The sequence below is a fragment of the Rutilus rutilus genome (genome assembly GCF_951802725.1).
Source record: "Rutilus rutilus genome assembly, chromosome: 3".
Classification (NCBI taxonomy): Eukaryota; Metazoa; Chordata; class Actinopteri; order Cypriniformes; family Leuciscidae; genus Rutilus; species Rutilus rutilus.
Window position 1 is genome coordinate 31,619,941 of NC_140211.1, and position 20,635 is coordinate 31,640,575.

The 20,635-nt window shown below is 37.0% G+C and overlaps 1 protein-coding gene across 2 annotated transcripts; it reads right to left on the bottom strand.

Moving 5' to 3' along the window:
- Positions 1 to 3,358: 3,358 nt before the first annotated feature.
- Positions 3,359 to 20,584, bottom strand: dync1li2 (dynein, cytoplasmic 1, light intermediate chain 2). 2 transcript variants are annotated; one of them, XM_084405404.1, is made up of 13 exons: positions 20,415 to 20,584; positions 19,709 to 19,782; positions 19,038 to 19,154; positions 18,548 to 18,778; positions 13,004 to 13,170; positions 11,199 to 11,292; positions 9,514 to 9,649; positions 9,255 to 9,366; positions 9,100 to 9,159; positions 7,915 to 7,956; positions 7,563 to 7,680; positions 6,770 to 6,904; positions 3,359 to 4,563 (listed from the first exon to the last, which is right to left on the bottom strand). In XM_084405404.1, the coding sequence occupies exons 1-13, from the start codon at positions 20,507 to 20,509 to the stop codon at positions 4,454 to 4,456; spliced, it is 1,491 nt and encodes a 496-aa protein (XP_084261530.1). In that variant the 5' UTR covers positions 20,510 to 20,584; the 3' UTR covers positions 3,359 to 4,453. The 2 variants fall into 2 exon arrangements, with proteins under 2 accessions (XP_084261530.1, XP_084261531.1); XM_084405405.1 differs by having other exon boundaries at positions 4,373 to 4,558; positions 20,415 to 20,565.
- Positions 20,585 to 20,635: the final 51 nt, after the last annotated feature.

The following is a 20,635-nucleotide window of genomic DNA, read 5'->3' on the forward strand; positions in this document are numbered from 1 at the left end:
TTCAGGAAAGGTGGGATGTCTGGAATAAAGACTTAGTCCATGCTCAATGTTCAGAAATAATTATTTTAAGGAATGTAAAGTATTCTGGTTTATCGAATTTGTCTCCTGTGAGAGCTGTGTGGAGGGAGGGGAAGGATGTGTTGTTTTCAGCTGTTTTTCTGATTGTCTGAATGCGAGTCTTCATTCTGTTTGCCTATATCGTTTGAACTATGCTGTATAGCTGTGTTTTGCAGTGTATTCATTGTCAAACTCCCAAATTAGTTTCGTTTTAATTACTAAAAAGTTAACAATTTTATTTATATTTTTATTAGATACGGTGGCATTTTAAGCTGTCATGAGGTTGTTACAACATGACTCACCTATGGGGCACGTTGTCACATTTCACTCCCATTATTTCTGGGTAAATAAGGAAAAGTAGTATACAATGTATTATGAAACAAGACTTTGTACTAGACACATGTGAAATTAATGTGAAAAAAAGACTGAAGCCCATATGTAATTACACAAACTGAGAAATTCTAAAAGTCTTAGGTTGTACCCTGCTCTTGCTCACAGCTGACATTGAAAAAGACAGTAGTCATTACAGGATTACTTACTACAAAAAAAAAAAAAAAAAATTGTAGGCACACCTGTAACAACAACTAAAAACTAGCTAGTTAAATAAATGTTAAATCAGCTTGCCACATTGTGCATGTTTTTTAAACACTAGTACGCAGCCTTCCTAGACAGCAATGTTGATACTTTTTCTGATGTTAAAAATACTTTCTACCAGCTTGTACAACTAATAATTCGTTTGTAGATTGATTTAACCCAAAAAGTGAAAATGCTGACAGTAACCGTATACTTAGAATACACACACTCACAGAGTTAAAAATATAGATTCATGTAACATTTTATATATTTAAAAGTTTGTTATAGGCGATGACTTTATGAACTTTTACATAGAACGCGTTTAGCCCTAAGATTATAATTCGGAAATGTATGCATGTACACATTTTCATCAAACATCTGACACCAAACAATGGATAGATATTGGGAGAACAGCACTGCACCCTACTGGTTTGGTTCCCAAACCATCTGATAACTGACGTCTCTGATCATTTGAAACGGTTTAAGTCTCAATAGATGTAATGGCAAACAAAACATTCAATATTTGTAGGTTTTAATCAGTACTGTAATAGTGCGCATCTTCTGAAATGAAATGACATGACAAACAAAAATCACAAGATAGTTGTAGTCTGGATTTGTATTTTATTTAAGCCAGGACTGAAAAAAAAAAGACATTTCCTTATCTTGTTTGCATTAAAAGCAAGATTTAACATGGCCACATACTGCATCAAGTTAAAGCCATACAATCAGACTCACTTTACGGTATAGCACACAAACAGTCCTTTGTGTGAATAGAAAGGTCTTTCAATTCCTGTATAGAAAATTTTGGAAGCCAGAATATTTTCTCAACATTTTCTTACTTACAGGGGTAAGTGCATATTAGAAGGATTATACAGAACAAAGCGGTCAACTTCCATCCTAGTCTGAATGAAATACATACAAAATGTGCTGTTCATTATAGAATTGCAATCATCCCCAACCGAGGGAAAGAAATCAATGAAGCTTTTGGTGGCCACCCTTAGATCTTTTATCCATTGTGTGTCTCCTTTGGGAAAACAGATGGGTTCTGAGTTAGGAAGCTTTTTCAAGTACTTCAGGCATCTCAGGAGCAGCTTGTTAGTTCTTCAATTTCTTAGTCCTTTAAGTTGTTGTTTATATTTGCACCAAGCTACTATTAAAATCAGTAACCAGCTAAATTTGTGTAGGAAAAACCATGAAATGTTTAAATGCGAACAATGTGTTGCTTTTTAAAAATTGAACTAAGACGAATTAATAACAGTTCTTCGCTTCCAGTAAAACGGTTACAACGTCACGTCTTTCGGTGGAAAAAAGGAGCCATGTTCACAGGAATGTGTCAGTGATACTTCAGTACACACAGTGAGATTTCAGTCACACAGCGAATGTAGAATGCAATGAAATACTTAAGTGCATCTTAAGTGCATTTAAGGTTATGAGCGCTTTTAAAAGCAGGTAGAATGTTATATGTGATCGGAGGCTTCATTAGTGACAGCCCAAGAAATTCTCACACAGTCTGTATAGATGTAAAACCGTAACCGCTAAAACAAGAGGTATATAGTCCAGACTTAATGTTGTGCTTGAATATCAGCAAATGTTTTATAGCCCTGCCCATCATAAATGGAAACCGTTAAGCAATATTAAGCGGAATAAATGTAAATTTCATTCGAGTTCCTTATCTCTAGTTTGGTATGAGATTTTTCTTTTCATATTTCTAACACAAGTTCATGGAAAACAACAGCGAACTCAACATGTCTTGTGGTCTATTCCCTTGAAGAGCTTAAAAAGAAAGGACAAAGACTTCAAACTCTAGTGAAAGAAAACGGACATTGAACACAGACCACCACTATAAACAGAGGATCCGTTTTGGAATGATGGCTTCTCCAGGCTCGGCCAAGAACAGCCACCTGGGAGAAATTCAGGGCAGCTACTCGACATAGACCTAACATGTGGATTCTACATCTTTGGTTCCAGATTCCAATTCTTTGCGTTTTCCTTTTTCATCTGAAAATGTAATGATCATTTAAAAGCCACTTTAGCTGCTCCATTTACAGTTTCTCCACAACAACAGCAAGGTTAAAAACCTTAAGAAAACCATTACATCATGCCTGTGGATGATTTGTCAAGCTAAACCAACTAAACTTGTTACGTGTTCAACAATGTCGACAAAGAAAAACCGAAAACAGTTTGCTTGAAACAAGGAATTCAATGCAATACAGCATCAGTAGTGGAAGAAAATGTTGAGAAATTGACTATGAAGACGGACGAGGCTGTTATATGGACTCAAACCTACCCTGAGTGAAGAGACAGAGCATGTGGAGTGACAACAGTGAATGCTACACTGAAGGCAAAGTCGTCACTTCCAGTGGGCACTGAGGCAGGGCACACAAAACAAACATGCGTCGATCGCTTACAGAGACACCTACACTGCGCAGAAACCGGGAATGTTCAACATTAATCAGTCCTCAAGTTATATATATAAATATATATTTAAAAAAAAAAACTGCTAACAAACAAATCTGATATCTCATTTGTAAGGACTGGCAAAAGACACGATGTACAGTCGGTCGCTTGGCCACATGAGAATGGTGCTAGTGGTTTAAGCCACGATTTCAAACTTGAGGGTGGGACGAAATGTCCCGTCAAGATGCTAAACACATTTTATGTTGATAGTGACATTCAAGAAAAGAAAGGCAAGCTCTCTATGGCAGCAAAAAAAAGAAACTAGGCCACTGAAGTAGGCAAAATGTGTAATTTTAGCAACACCAAAAAAAAGCAATGACCACAGACAAAAAAGATAAATTACATGAAGCTGTACCAAAACAAAAAAAAAAGAAGAAAAAGAGAAAAGAACCATTGACTGTTGATGCTACAGTGCAATTCCTCTTTTGGAGACAAGCACCTCCACTATGACACAGGCACTTGGGAGTTATACTAGGAAAGATGCTGCCCTGCCCCTCTCCTCCAAAAACAACCATAGCCAAAAGAAAAAGCTCAGCCTGATACTCATCAATGCTTGTTTCATCTGAAATAGTTCTCCATAAATTGTTAAAATAACTCAATTTAATACAAAAATCAAATCAAAGCTTGTGTAGCAAATATTTAGCGCATATTTACATAATTCAGAGGCGGTGTGGCAATGTCTGCCATTCCTGTATATGCTGAAGGCCAATGGGTATTTGTCATTAGTGTCATGACATCAGTGATGTTAACCGTGTTAAGTGAAGCTTAACGTCTCACTGATAAAACACAGAGAGAAAATAACAGCTTGATTTGCTTGCTTCTTTATAAATACATCAGCATAAATGCAACTATGTTTGTACACACTATATACTTTTTGCAAGTACTTGTTTTCGATGAATATGTTTAGGCTTTTAGCAGTAGTTGTAGCAGATTTCAACACTGGAAGCGTTGAATGCAGCAGTGCGATCTGCTCTTGTCAGGAGGAGGGGAATGGGTGCGGTTAAAGGTGTCCTAAGCTAAGCAAGGCCCCACACTTTAGAGGTTTGACTGCCGCCTCAAGGAGAGAGCACCCATTACCTGACCTGCCATGCCACACCAAAAATTAATCACCACAAATAAACAAACAAACATAGAAAGGGGTCTGGAAATGAAAACAAAGAAAAGCAGTTGCATCTTTTCAAATATCTACCTCTCTTTCCCCCATAACATCAGAGCCTATACATCTGACAGAATCCCAACACGTTCGGTCTGTTTGCTGATTGACACACAAGGTGGGGGGAATTTTGGTCATGAATAGCATTTTTTTTTTTTTCTCCTTTATGTCATTACATGTTGATTTCCAGAGTGGACAATGCTGTTGACGCGCTCATGCCTCGTTCTCTGTCGCTGGGGTGTTGTTGGCCGTTACCATTGAGTCGGGGTTTCGAGTCAATCGGTCCAGTTCCGCCTGGACGTCAGTCAAACCCGGCTTCTGCCCTTGGAAAAAAAGAGAGAGAAAAAAAAAAACAGAGTAATCTCCTGTAGTTTCTGTGTTGTAAATAAAAATAACATAGGTTGGTTATGTGGGAACCAGTTCGGTGGATGAGTGCTGCATGCTGGTATGCATTCAAAAGGAACATGCTGTGCAGCTACACAAATGCAAACTTACTAAGAAAGACATGAAAAGGGAAAGAAAACAAAACCGCATGGGGTTCTTTATCAAAGCACAATTTCATTTACATGCTGGGGCCATAACGGCAGGTAAAGAACAGAAAAGTGTTAATATATTAGAACTTCATGTGAATCACTGTAACTAGAGGTCGACCGATTGATCGGATTTGCTGGAACAACCGGTTATCGGCAAAAAATACATACAGATAGTTTTTCTGGGTTGCGTTTGTTGCTAGAAGAGTTGGCTGTCCTTACACAGTAAGAGAGCGGCCTCTAGAGGCCAAATAAAAACTATCATTGACGCCTCGTGGAGTTTGTTTTGACACGCGAGGCTGCGCTGAGGCAGAGTGGCACACTTCAGATGCGGATTTAAAACAGACAAAAACGGTATTTATACAGTAAATGTTTTTATATCATTATAAAGTAATTTGTTGACTAGATGCTGCATTAGTACAGCAGTATGTTTGCCGTCGAGGCTGGGATGATGCTAACATTAGTAGTACCTCAAAACAATGTGACAAAAATACACGCAAGTCTGCCCCAAATGTTTAATGTCACGACTGTTGCCACCTATTTGCATTAGTTTATATCCAGCTGGTCACTTTTATGCATTCGTTATGTAGCGAAGTTGCATATATAAAGCTAGTGACATGAGAAAAACGAATATGTTCATGTAGCCGACAGAAACATGCAAACAAATCAGAAACTTGTTTGATTTTTGTAACTTGTCACTGTCACATATTTAGCTATTTTGATTAGATAATCAAGTGTTCTAAAAATAGAGGCAAATAAAGTGTGAGAGTACACATGCAATATACATATGCGTCTAATTTCAATGCAATGGTGTTTGAGTAGATATTTAAAGATGGCCATGTTCTATAAGCATGACTGTTTGGGTGTATATGAAATAGTAACACTTTACAATAAGATTCCACTTGTAACACCAACTAAGGTTGATAAAAGTATTGGTCATTGTTAATTTCAACATTTACTAATAGATTTTTACATTTTAAAATCTCTTAACATTAGTTAATGCACTATGAACTAACAAATAATGATCAAAGTATAATTTATATATTAATATCTTTTATATTTAGTATAGTACATTTTCATGGTTCAGTACTATTTTTTAATTTTTGTAATAAAGTTCAGCACTATTTTATGGGTCATGTTTGTTTTCATCCAGTATTCATCGTATTCAACTATCGGTTGTTATTGGCCAACCTAGTTCTCGTTATCGGTAAAAATCCACCATCGGTCGACCTCTAACTGTAACAAAATATCATAAATGAAAAGTGCAGTTGGTATGAATTTGACATCATTCTAAGTATGAAAACCAGCGAGTATGGGATATCACCATCCATGGTGGCGTCACTCACACAGGCTTTTCAGCCCATTCCTTCTGGTTACTCTCTCTGGCTCTAAGGGTAAAACTCCAAAAAAACAGCATTGTCCAGGGGGAACAAAAGAACATTATGACAGAAGGTGACCAGGTGAATCTCATGAAGGATTGTACAAGTCATAATTCAACCCAAAATCAAAAGGGGGACAAAAACGTCTTCAGAATGTCGTGTTTTCCATGTTTACCAAGTTTTTGAGACTTGAGACATTGCATTCAAAAGATACAGGCCTATCAGTCACTACGGGCTACACTCAAATATATCAATCTATTGCTCAGCAATAATTACATTAATTTTGATAACTTTTTACAGGAGTATCTTGAGATGGTGCATACCCGATTTCATGTGATTCAGACAAATGTCTTGGGACGACTTGTGTTTTGCATAAAGAAACTAAAGCCAATTTTGAGACAATTATGTACATTTTTACATTATTTTCAAAAATAAACATTTCCCCAAATTCTCACTGCTAAAAATAATAATAATAATAATAATATTATTACTCTCGTTAATGCAATCCAGTAATCTAGTTATAAAAATCAAGACTTTGGGCTAAGATATGACCCATACATAGCAGTACTTTGTGAGATTCACCTGTTCCTAGACTTGAGGCTGGCAAAGGAAGAATTTACCTGTTTTCTTGGCAGAGCCTTGTACAGCCGCTCCTGCTCCTGTCCCTGGTGACCCAGGACTGCCTGGCGCACCTGTCTTTTTACTTAGCAGACTGTTGAAGAAGTTGGCCAGCACTCCCTCATTTGCTGCTGCTCCTATAAACACACAAATTAAATATCATGACCTCAAGTGACAATGGGGAGGCCCAACTGATATTCATATTTTACACTGAGCTACTGAAAAGCACATCCAGAACTACAATTACCACCATTATAACACTGAAAGGGTTATGGTTCCTTGGCTTCAATGGCACTAACTACAATGCTCACAAGCTGGCTATTAACTGAAAGACGGTGAAAAAATGTCAAAAATGTGAAATATGATACCTGATACCCTACAGGCCGGGAAGGTTTAAGAATCAATTAAAGTTGATTTAATTAAAGCGACTTGAATCTATTCCTGCTGGTATGTGATATGCTATCCAGCTGAGCTTAATGATGGGAACATTTCATTTTTCCCACACCAACTGGAACCAGCAGAAATAGATTGTTTAGGGAATTATTCCAATGGTCTCCTCAGGAGGGCAGTGTTTTAAAGAGGTTAGAAGAACACTGCAAGACAGAGGCAGAGGGATGATCCAGCAAAATGAGATGAGTGTAGGAGAGAGAGAAAGAAAGAGAACAAAGTGCTCATATTTAGACTTGACTGCTAAAGTGCTTGACTGCACAATCATGTGTTATTTGTGCCGCACTGATGAACAGAGAACCATGAGATCACAAAGCTTCATTTAGGTTCTGCATCAAGATATATTACCTTTCATGTTGGGGTCTGGTTTCTTCACCGCGGTCATGGGTGAGACACTAGCCACATTTGTAGGCCCTGTTCGGCCTGTTGGCCGGGGTGAACCAGATGAAGTCCGGACAGGAGACTCCTACACACACAACACAAACAAAAAACAGGAATCAGGAAAATGCTAAAGCAATTCAGGAGATTTAGATTTCTCAATACACAAATCACTAAAGAGGAATCTAAAATGCAATTTAAACCAACAAAAGTATTCGGTAGCTTTTGTAAAATTCGAAAATTCAAAATGTTATCTCACAAAATCCTCAAAGCAGCATAACAGTGTCACACTTAAGTGTGTGCGGTCTGAAGTCACACTTACTGTTCCTCTTGTGGGTGTGGCCGGCTGCTTAGATAACAATGACTGTAATAAAGTAAGAGAAGACATGAGAGATGTAAAACCTTAATAAAAAGCTTTAATCGTTATTTTGAAATACATATGCTACTGTTCAAACATTTGGGGTCAGTAAGATGTTTTTTTTTTTTATTTTAAGGAATTAGTACTTGTTTTCAGCAAGTATGCGTTAAATTGATCAAAACTGATAGACATTGATAAAGACATTTTCAAATAAATATGCCTTGGTGTTGGTGAGCATAATAGACTTTTCTTACCGATGCCAAACTTTTGAATGGTAGACTACTTTTTCAATTATAATTGACACTATGATGTCATTTAACACAAGATTGTATTATACAAGACTGTTATCTAGCTGATACACAAGACATTGTTTGTATTCCATGTCACAGACAGTGATCTTTTCATATCAAAGACAAATAAAAGAATGTACTTGGTGCAATCAAAAGGAGCCGCTTAACAGCGGTGACCGTATTTACATGCAGTTTAATATTGTTAACCCTTAAACGGATAGCTCTGGTCTTTAGTGACCCGGGACGCCATTCACTACCCTCCTCCTCATTCATTTTTCAAAGTTAGACAACAACCTTCTTAGTATTCCTTAATCAATTCATTATAAACAATATAACAATAAAAAATTGTTACTCTAATATCAGGAGTGTTTTATATTATCGAGACAGGTAGAGATCCATCCATGTTATGTCGCTAAATACTCAAATATGTAATAATGATTGGTGAAACATTCATGCATTTAAGGGTTAAAGATCATTCTCAAAAACCTCACATAAACACTGTTCACAACTGGTTAAAATATTTGACAAGACCCACAGTGAACATCCAGAGAATGTGCCAAAATGCAAGAAGCTGGCGTACAATGTCCATTAGAAATTAATTGTTTTAAAATGACCAAATATTGTGTAATTAAACAGTATCCTGCACAGCTTTCAGCCAATGAAAACATTGAAGAGTCAAATGGGTTTTACTGTAATCAAACTAATAAGAGACAGCAGGAGGGCACTGTGAGAAATGCATGTTGATGTCAGAGAAGAGATCACTTGATTGGTGGAGGTATGTTCTGGCTGCCTTTCTAATATGTAACTTCAGCACTGAATGAAGAAAACCTGAACTTAAAACTAAAGTTTGTTCTCCTACCTGCTGTTTCATGAGGAAGACCTGCTCATCCTCTGCACTAATTTCCTTGTCATGCACCAACTTTAGAGGCAAAAAAGGAGACAAAAAGGCAAATTTTACACAAGCAAAAACAAATTAAGGTAAAATTCTCATTCCTAGGTTATTTCTCTCCTCACCTTTCGTACAGGAGGTTTCGTTATAAAGTCCTCAAAGGGATCTTCAGGTCGAACTGTTGTGAAGTTTTCATGCAGGATGGCAATTTTCTTGTCATTGTCCCATCCGGATGGACTAAGCAGAGATTTAAAATTGTTTTAATAGAAACCAGTTTGACGGACTTGCACCAAATTGAATCAGACATGGTTTTCTTGCATAAAAAGATAAATAATATAATAAAAAGATAAATGCAATGTTTTTAGGGGATTTCAGAGATCTCACATGAACACAGTGTCCTTCTCAACCACTAAGGCAGGCGTTGTAAACTGGAAGTCGTATATTTTGTGCACCATGTATTTGTAGAGAAGGTCCATGTTCTTCTCCTCTTTGACCGAAGTGTAAATCAAGCCAGCTCCATCTGTGAGACTTGATTAAGGATGAGTACACCATTTGATTTGATTTTTTTACAGGAATATTCCCAGAAGTACCTGCATTATACATCACATATTATATTTTATGTAAATAATTTGGTTTCTTCTCATTGTTATCAGTAAAGAACATTAGGTCAGTATTGTGTTACATTCTGTTTTTGAGGTAATGTCTATAAACGAGCAGTGGCCACGTTTTACGGACAGGTCACCTTTGAAAAAAAACTCACTCATCATGATGTAGCTTTCAGTTTTACCACCTGAATTATTATGGTGGTTATCGGTACATTTTATGATAAAGAGCAGATTTTGGTAGGGCTGGGTGATATGGTCAAAAAAAATAAAAATAAAAAACAAATTCATATCTTGGTGTTTTTTGGCTGAATGGTATACGATATATCTCTAGATGTCTTCTACTTTTTTCTATTTGGATTAAAAAAAAAAAAAAAATTCTGTACTAACAGTATTTAAAATAAAATGTTATTTCACATACTGTCCAATGTTGTCCTACAAACAATGTTCATACTGAAGGCTATGAAGACAAACATAGTGAATGTAACCATGTAGGATATGCTATATGTGCAAAAAAAAAAGGGTTAATATTTCATTACATTCTAAAAAAAATTTAAATAATGATTTTTAAAGCAAAAGTTCATTTCACTAAACTAAAAATGAAAATAATAACAAAAGCACAAACTAATTAGGCTATTTCATTACCCCAATTACAATACAGTCACTTTGCAGTTACAGATATCATAAAAATACACTTGTAGGTTTAAAATTCTACATATGGCACACTGTCCAACAACAAATATTTTAGCAAAATGTAGTTTCTTTCATATGTTGAACACAAAAGAAGATATTTTGAAGAATATGGGTAACCAAACAGTTGACTGTAGCCAGATTATCTTTTTCCATACTATGGCAATCAATGTTGCCCGTCAACTGTTTAGTTACCCATATTCTTCAAAATACCTTCTTTTGTGTTCAGCATATGAAAGAAACTCATACAGGTATGGAACACCTTGAGGGTGAGTAAATTATGACAAAATAAAAACATTTTGGTGAACTATCACTATAAAAAAATATCTTACGAGTTGTTTTAAAAGGCCTTAAAATAAAGCATCTCATGTTCAAGACAAATATCTGATGTATGTATATATATATATATATATATATATATATATATATCTCGATAAGAACGTTATTGCCTCCTTCAATATCTTCATAAAAAAAAAAACATCAATATATCGTACAAACTTGATATACCGCCCACGGCGCCCAGACATAGTATTTGGTACTTCAAGTAGATTGGTATACTAACATTAAATAACTTGATGAAATATACAACTAGAAGTTGGAAAATGTACAGGACCAATATACCACACAGTAATACCTGAAATATTACCATGAATTTCTGGCAACCACATATGCCAGTTTTTTGCTGTAAATTTACATGGATTTTTTTACAGTGTACTGTATAGGGAAAGAGCAATATTACAAAAGCAAATATATTGAGACTGATTTTGTATAGGATACACTGTAGACAGAACCGCCGGATGTGAGACTGAATGAAGTCAAAATGCTCCTCCTTGTAGTCGTGCTCCTTCTCCAGTACACTGACTGCATCACACTAAAAGATAGAGACAGAGATGAATCATTCGAGGGGGTGTCTTAGGTGCAGTAAAACATCATACTTGACCTGAACAACAATAGTGAAATTGTCATTTTTGAGTGAACCGTCCCTTTTTAAATGTACTGAAGCTCTAAGATACTGTTTGTTTTTAAAAGACAGACTGTGACGACCTGTGTCTTTAATGGGGTTTTCCCCAGCATTGGATGGATTACACAGTTTTTGTATAGTTTTTTCTTTTGTTAATAAACAACTTGCTTTAACAGTTTGGCTTTCTCGGGTGTCCCAATTTTTGTTTGCGTCCCTTTTGAGCCACGGGGTGTAACACAGACATCCCATCCTAAAAATAGCAGACAAGCACACACATGCGCAATGGGACTCATTACGAAGCAGCAGCCATATTTGTGAATGACTCAGGTTGTGGCCGATTGCCAGCCATAATCGTTTTGGCAGGAAGAGGAGGTGCCGACTAGGCTGCTTAAAAAATCCAGGAGGCTTCCATGAGCATCACTGGAAATGCAAACTCATCTCTGCATGTCACAGACACCGCTGACCTTCTACTGAACCACGGGACATACTCTCTCACTCAATAATAAACATTCTGCCTATAATACTTTAAAAAGTTACAAATGTGACAATGAATGAAGCCATGCAATTTATAAATAGAGAAGGCTAAACCTACTCCTGACATCTTGAAAAAGATCATTTTAAAAACTTTTTTCTCCAAACAATGAACATCAAAGGCATCCAATGTTGTTTGGACCTCAGTATTCTTCAAAATATCTTTTGTGTTCAAAGAAGAAAGTCATGCAGGTTTGGAACAACACAAGAGAAAATGACCATTTTCATTTTTGGGTGAACTATACCATTATAGGTGTTGCAGATGGCCAGTGAAATGCTGCCGTTTCCGCAGATCTGTAACGATGATGCTAATGCATATTGATTAGAATGAATCTAATCAATTTTCAAGTAAATTGGAAAGAAAAATGTTCTGAAATTCAATCAGGCTCTATTCTCCTCTTTTCCAGGGTGAGGCAGTTTGATCACTTTGCCTCTTGACGATGAAGAGAACAAAGAGCGAACATTTTACTCTCAGACCTAAACCCCCTCATTTAAAAACAGGTTGTCTTGCATGCACCCAGGGCTGGAGGGAGGCTAACAATAGTAGAGAACATTGAGCATGTCCTGATCTGAGAGAGCATGTGAGGGGAGCATGGTCAGTCTGCAGCTCTGGACCTGCGGGCTACTGAGACTCCATAAAGAGAGCTTTTCATCTGGATAAACACGCTTGATGCATCAGAAGCAAAATTCCCCTTAACACTGAGCAAAACAACTCAAAATATCCACTCAAATTTCCAAAACAGTATACCTACAAATTCCTAATTATTCACAGGACGCATATCGTTCAAAGGTTTGGGGTCAGTAAGACGTTCTGTTTTTTTTCTTCTTGAAAGAACCTGTCTTGACTTTTATTCAGCAAGAACAAATTACATAGATCAAAAGTGACTGTTTACACACACACACACACACACACACACACACAGACTATAACATTGTGTTACAAACACTCCCAAAACATCATTAAAAAGTGTGCTTTAATAACGCGATTCATTTTGAAGCATTTTGAAGCATTTATTATACTGATATGTTAAGATAATAAAACACTGGACCCAATGTGACGGGTCAAATGGATCTGATCAATTTCACCTACCTTTGTGCAAACTATGAGCACTGGAATGCCCAGGTTGTGTGTGAGGACGTTGTCTCCCAGGGGCAGCAGCACACTCTCATCTTCTCCCGCAGCGGCTGGCCCTCGTCTCTGGGGCGAGCTCGGCGTGGCTTCCTCTGGCTCTACATATTCCTGGAAGGCCTTAACCACTGCAAAGAGAGCAACACACAAGCAGGGTCAAACCTTTAAACATTTATTTACAGTAAACAGTGTCAGTAGGTACATCATAAAGTCGAAAATAACAGAAGCATCACATTACACATTACTGTTTACATCACATTGCAATTTAAAACATTATTTTACAACAAATTCATGACATGACAACATTTAAATAAGCAAAGGCTACAGATTATACAGAGATAGATTTCTAGCAATAAGACGACAATGGGGTTTAAAACAATATATTAGATTGATGATGACGACAAAATAATTTATCCATCCATCATCAACCTCCATCAAGTTTGACTCGTTATTTCTTTAAATGGCACAACAATGCATTTCTAGTGGACCTGTAAAAGTTTTAATATGGCCCTGTTTACCAAGATGCGTTTTGGTCGATCAGATCACAAGTGGATGAGTAAATACAGGTGTAAACGGGGTCTAAAACATTTTGAGCTTCTCCATTCTCGACCACTTCCAGAGGTAGTCGAAAACACATTCGACCGCAAAATACATTATGGGAAGCGCAGTAGCCAGACTGGTTTTAAACTTTGTCGGCTAAAGACCCAAGTTTGATTTGAAGAGGAAAAACACATCAAGTATTTTTTTCTCACGCCACCATTCCTGATTTCTAACACACACACACACCGAATTCAGTCTGGTTTTGCGGCTGTCAAAACAGAAATGAAAGCTGCTGCTCTCTGTATGTTTTTCTGTTTTCTCCGGGCGCATTCATATGTACACAAGCTTATTTTACCCATTATATCGAAAAATCTGAAAAAGCCCATACACCTGCATATCTACATAGACCCTCCCCTCGAAGAAATCAGGACAGAAGTGGTTGAAAGTGGACAAAAGAGACTGTGATTGTGTGCAACTCAATGGAAAATTAAATCAAGCGAAATTTAAAAATACACGAGGGTTAGTAAATTAACAGAAATTTTTATTTTGGGTGAACTATCACTTTAAGGATTAAACAGCCTCAACCAATAAAAAGCCATACAAATATAAAGAACATCCACAGATTTAGGACATTCCGGTCAGGTTACATAAGACCCAAACAGACAATCTGTCCCCCCAAAAAAACCTTACATTTAAAAAAAGAAAAACACAAATAAATAAATCTTAGCATTGGCAAGGATTTGTAGCATGTTTTTCCCAAACAGTTCATTATCTGTGTAACTCCAACTGCCTGAAATCATGACTTGTTATGGACACATTTGAGTGGCCGATGCCTGTAGAAGAGCAGCTCAGATGAGAACAGAGCTGACCGCACACTCTCAAGCCTCTGTCTGAGCTTTACATTACAGAACACAGGAGCAGCAACCCAAAACAATGTTAAATACACAGGAGTATATGAAGAGGGCATGGTGGTGATGTGTGCAAGTAGGTGGCTGGAATGGTCTTTTATTGGTGGTAGATTGGGGAGGGAGGGAAAGGGGGAGGAACTTCCTCAGGAACCTTAAGAATGCAGCTCCAGATGACCCAGAAACCAGGCAAGCTGCACAACTTCCTTTAGCGTACTGTTAATGGAACAACATGCTGCTGGAATAAGAGACACGCCAGTCCTAAAAGCAGATTTAACATATACTACCGTTTAAAAGTTTGGGTCCGGGTCACTACAATTTATTTTGTTTAAGAAATAAATAATTTTATTCAGCAAGCCAGGGACATATTTAAATGATCAACAGTGACAGTAAAAACATTTATAATATCACAAAACGTTTTTATTTCAAATAACTTTCTATTCAAAGAATCCTGAAAAAAAAGTGTTACATCACGGTTTACACAAAAATATTAAGCAGCACAACGGTTTTCAACAACAGTAATAATAATAATAATAATAAAAGCATCATGTGACATTGAATACTGGAGTAATGGCTGAAAATTTCGCTTTGCCATCACAGGAATAAATAATTTGCATTGCAATATATTCAAATAGAAAATAGTTCCTAACTTCCTTTAAATTGTAATAGTATGACACAATATTACTGTATTTTTGATTAAATAAATGCAGCCTTACTGATGACAAACTTTTGAACGGTAGTGTATAAACTGGATTCATCACGCATGAATCTCTTTATTTACTAGTTATATCACAGTCAGTTACCCACACCCAGCGATGTGAAGTGTATGTATGTACATGTTTCCACAGGAGCCAGAGTTCAAGATAATCTGTTGCAAACCAATAAACTACTTGTGTTCTTTTTGGACAAAGAGTCCATTAGGAAATTTTAATTATTTCCAGAAGGCAAGCCGACGTTACCCGTCGATATGATAATAGCCAATAGGCAAGAGTTCAATATCACATGGTAGCATCTGCAGACATTTTTAAATAGACCCCTTGATTCTACTGCCTCATGTAATCTCCAGTTCTCTAAACAAACTCAGGCATAGTGAAAAAAAAAATATTTTTATAACTTGATCAGCCTGTTTTCAATCCTCAATCAAAAGAAGCACCAGTTTACAATCACTTTCTTCTGTCGACTTTGACCAGCTTCCACAAACAAGGGTGGGGACGGTCAACAGAATACACACATCCAGTGCGCATTTGCAGGCATGAAGCCATCAGAGTGCTAACAAGTGCATCTAAAAATCATGATGACAGAAAACAAAAAAGTAAATACCAATTAAGTAGTGTTGTTTTTGTAAAAGAAAAGCAGTTACAAGGCCACATTTGAACAACACACACAAAAAAAAAGGATTTCCAAAGTACATCCAGATGTCACCCTACATAAAAAAAATGTTCAGTCAATGTGTTAGCTGACTAAGAGCTGTGAGACGGTATGTTTTAGCACAGTGGTTTGAGTTGTGCTTGGGTGTTGCGCTCATGCCCTGCTCAAAACAATGAGTTGAATGTCAGGAACGTCTGAGAGAGCAGACCATGATGCAACGCCTTGTAAGAGAGGCTGAACTGTCCTTCCCACTAGAGTGCTGACGTCACTGAATCCGGTCAGATGTGAGGAGTGAGCAGAGGCTGCTTGTGCTTCCTTAAGGAAGCAACGGCCCCTTGTCTGGGTGGGACAGTTTTACAAAGCTGAGAGCAGATTGAGGCTTAATGTGTTTGGACACCAATTCAATACATCCAACATTTGGCAATTGTGGGATGTGAACTTGAAAAATAAAATATACACCATGTCCAAAAGTTTGGGGTTAGACAGATTTTTGCAATGGTTTTGAAATAAGTCTCTTAGGCTCACCAAGGCTGCATTTATTTGATCAAAAACACAGTAAAAACATGTGGAATGTTGAAAATATTGTAACCCTGGTACTTTTTTCAGAAATCTTTGATTAATAGACAGTTGAATTGAACAGCATTTGTTTGAAATAGATCTCTTTGGTAACATTATAAATGTCTTTACTGTCACTTCTGATCAATTTAATGTGTCCACAAAAAAAAAAAAAAAAAAACCTGACCACAAATTTTTGATTGGTAGCGTATAATAAAATCAATTTCTGACAGCAGAAATTAGCACCTGAGAAACACAGTGGATACGTCACTCACCAATATCAAAACGGCAACTTCAGTGGATCCTATTTCAGCCAAGATAATATATTAAAATAGGGAATGTATTTGTAAAACAAGGGGATGATATGAATGATGTTTCCATGAAACATTTAAAATCATGCTTTAACTGTAAAAGTAGGCTAAAACATTGAAAATCATAACAGATAGCATGTTCTGTATGATGAAAAAAATATTAGAACGGATGAAAGCCACACAATAAGGTGGTCATAATGTTGGGGACAAAAAGAGCTAGAGATTCAAAAACTACCAATTCAAATGTGTTGTAAAACCACTGGGCTTTGTATTTCATACGCAAGCTAAAAAACAATGCCATTGCCAAGCCACTTCCCCATTCTGCTGTCACAGCCCTGTTTAGGGCACATGCAGAAACAGTCATCCTCAGAAATAGCCTCTCACTTCATGTTGGAGCACTCTGCCTCTCTCTTCAGTCACTCTTCTCAAACGCTATTGTACCAGCTTGATGTTTTCATAAACCAAAACACCTTAAGCCATCAAATGCATGCTCAGTCAAAAGTGTAAAACTTTTCAAATCCAAAATATTCACTTCAAGCCCTGATAAACATTACCATTTAGTTTAGGGTCAGTACAATTTAAAAAGCAATTAGGCCTATTACATGTATTCAGCTAGAATACATTAAATTGATCAAAAGCAACAGACATTAATAATGTTACAAAAGATTTCCATTTCAAATAAATGCGTTTTTTTTTTTTTTTTTTTTTTATACCATGAATTATGGGGGGCAAGACACATGCAGTTTTGTTTATTAACCACTACAGCGCCAAAAGTTACAGACTGCAGCTTTAAAATAGAAAAACAGTTAAATTGGAATAATATTCAATATTCGATTTTTTACTGTATTTTTGATCAAATAAATGCAGCTTTGGTGAGAGGCTGATTTCAAAAACAACAACAAAAAAATATATACATATATATATATATATATATATATATATATATATATATATATATATATATATATATATATATATATCTTACCGACCCCAAACTTTTGAACTGCAGTGTATCTGTATGTAGGTTTTTGAAAACATGATAGTTCTCAGCAAATATTTAATTTTACTAACACTTCCTCGTGAGGCAGCATTTTGTGACCACTCTGATTCTAATAGCAAGAGTCTGACAACATGGGTCATGCAAATTTAAAGCACAAAGACTGCTTCATATCCAGACTGTCATTACACCATCCTACAGTGCAGGCATTCCTGCTCTCATAACCCTCATAAAGAAACTCGACTATGAATGAACAAAATCATTTTAACAAAAGCATATGATGCCTTATATTCACATGACTTACCTACCGAATTCTCGACATAAATAAAAGTCCTTTAATGTTTAAGCTACATTCTTCACTATATCAAAAACAACCAACCAAAAATCAACCTCTGCACCTGCTGGGATTTATTAGTGTATTTATTACTGCACCGCAACTTTCTGCGCAATCTGTCATTGACTGTACTGTCAATATATAATGTAGCAGCCAGTGTCACAATCTAAACATTAACATATGATCAAAACATACAAGACAAGGAACGATTCACATTTGAAAACTGACATAAATGTTAAGCGGTCTCAACATTCATATTCCCACCTGCCTGATATGGTGCTGCACAAAAGTTCCTCTAGTTGAACAAACATCCTGCAGCTATTCATGACCACTTGAGTAGAATAAGATGTCTAGCATAAAGACAGCTGAAGGTAGACGACATGCACACGCTGTAATCACCCATAATATCACTTGAATCTGAATGACCCCTACAAACAAACAGCAAGGTGTTAATACTACTACAACCTAGTAGCAAAAAAGCAGAACAGCACTTACTCCTCTGCTCCATCTCTCTCATTTCCTCAGGTGGGATCTTCAGTTTGTCCACGTGTTCACGCAGCACACTCGCCCACTTCTGCAACGACTCCATGATGGTCCAAGGCCGTGACATGTCCACCACAAACACAACTAGACTGTCCTTCAACGACTCAGTGGTCACTGCAAACTTCAGCAAGCCTTTGTGGTACAGGTCTCCATCCAGGATCCACACGCTACAGCGAGTTAAATCTGGAAGAGTTTATAGTAAAAATATATATTTTTTAAAACTGAATAAACTGCATTTTCTACATACGGAGTAAATGTACCCAAAATAAAAAATGTATAATTTATATTTTTCATATCATTCTAGACTTAAAACAATACAATTTCATAGTGCAGCCTTTTAACAGAAAACAGGCAATTAAAACAGCCAAAGCTTCATAATCCTTACATATTATTTTTGTTAATTCTTTTATCACCTTCTTTGACACAGTTTAAAAACACTTACCCTCTCGGTCTTCATCCTGGACGTTCAGGTACAAGTATTCCAGCCCTCTACCTTTCTTACTATGCTCGGCTCCTTGAAGTTTTGCCATGAGTGTCGTCTTTCCTGAACCATCCTCCCCTAAAACACCAGAAATCATATCACTCATAAATCATGACACATCGGTGTACTGAATAGTAAACTCCTAAGTGTTAAGACAAAGAAAACTATTTCAGCTTTATGCCTAGGACAAAGTCAAAGGGATAGTTCACCCAAAAAAATTATTTTGTCATTATTCACTCACTCTTGTCATTCCAAACCTGTATAACTTTATTTCTTATGTAGAACACATTCAAATATTTGTTGATATTTTTTGTTCCATACAATGGAATTCAATAACCAAAACAGTTTATTAGTACCAGCATTCTTTAAAATATCCTAATTTGTCTTCTACAAAAAAACAGTAAGCCATACAGGGTTGGAACAACGTGACGGCGAGAAAAAAATAACACAAGTATTATTTTTGGATGAACTAGGCTCTCTCTTTACAAGCTTCATACATTCATTGTATTTAAAGAAATATGCACATTAAAATGAAGCAGCGTAACTGTTACGTCGATATTGTACGCAAAACATAAACACACTTTTAATAAACTATGAATTTTGATTCAAGAAAACAAAAAAATGTCACATACCGAAAAGCAATATATTTTTCCCAGAGGGCAATTTAGAGCTTGAGCGTGTGGAAACTTCGCTGAGGATTGAAGACCTGAAAAACAAAACAAATGACCACCGATCACTTGCCATTCATGACATTAGCAGAAAGGGGCTTTGAAGCGTAGAAAGTAGTTGGATGCTTAGTTTCGTCTGCAGATACCTGCAACTAGGTAATATAATGTTACCAAAACATCCACAAAAGGCCGTTACAAGAATAACCTCTCAATGATGGATGTCAATCAACCGTTAGACCCCATCAGAAACAAAAATCAACAGCCAGTTTCCTGACAATAATCATCACCCGCATTTCAATTTAATTAGCCAAGCAAAGCTTAATGAGAAAACGACTTGAACACTACAAATATGAAAACCGTTGAGTTTAAATGCTAGCCAATAGCACACAACATACACAAGAGAGCATGACATGAGCATATAAACCGAGACTAACTGCGTGTCCTAACGTCCCAAAAGACTTTATTTATTATTCAGCCCGCTGTAAAGGTCTAATCTAGCCTAATCCAGACTTTGCTGTAAGTTTATGTGAAGTGTTTTGGGCTCATCCGGGACCGGCGTCTGAACTGGGCAGCACCCGGCTGGTGACAAAGCAGCACTTCACACTGTCAAATTAACGGACCCCTTGCACAAACCGCTGCACTTCAGGACACTTTGAGGGTACGAGCATACCAGAGGTTTTGTCCTTCATCATCCTCGTTACTGTTTTCCATAGTGTCGCCTGTCCCGGCTGCGCCCAGTAGCTTCTTCTCTAAAACGGGAGCCATCTTGAGTGTAGATGCACAAAGGGAGGCGCACACTGAGCGCCTGAGGACCTCACACGAGAAGCTCCGCGAACTACCTATCCTACTACGGCGAAGGACTAGCTCATTAATATTAACTACGTACCTTGT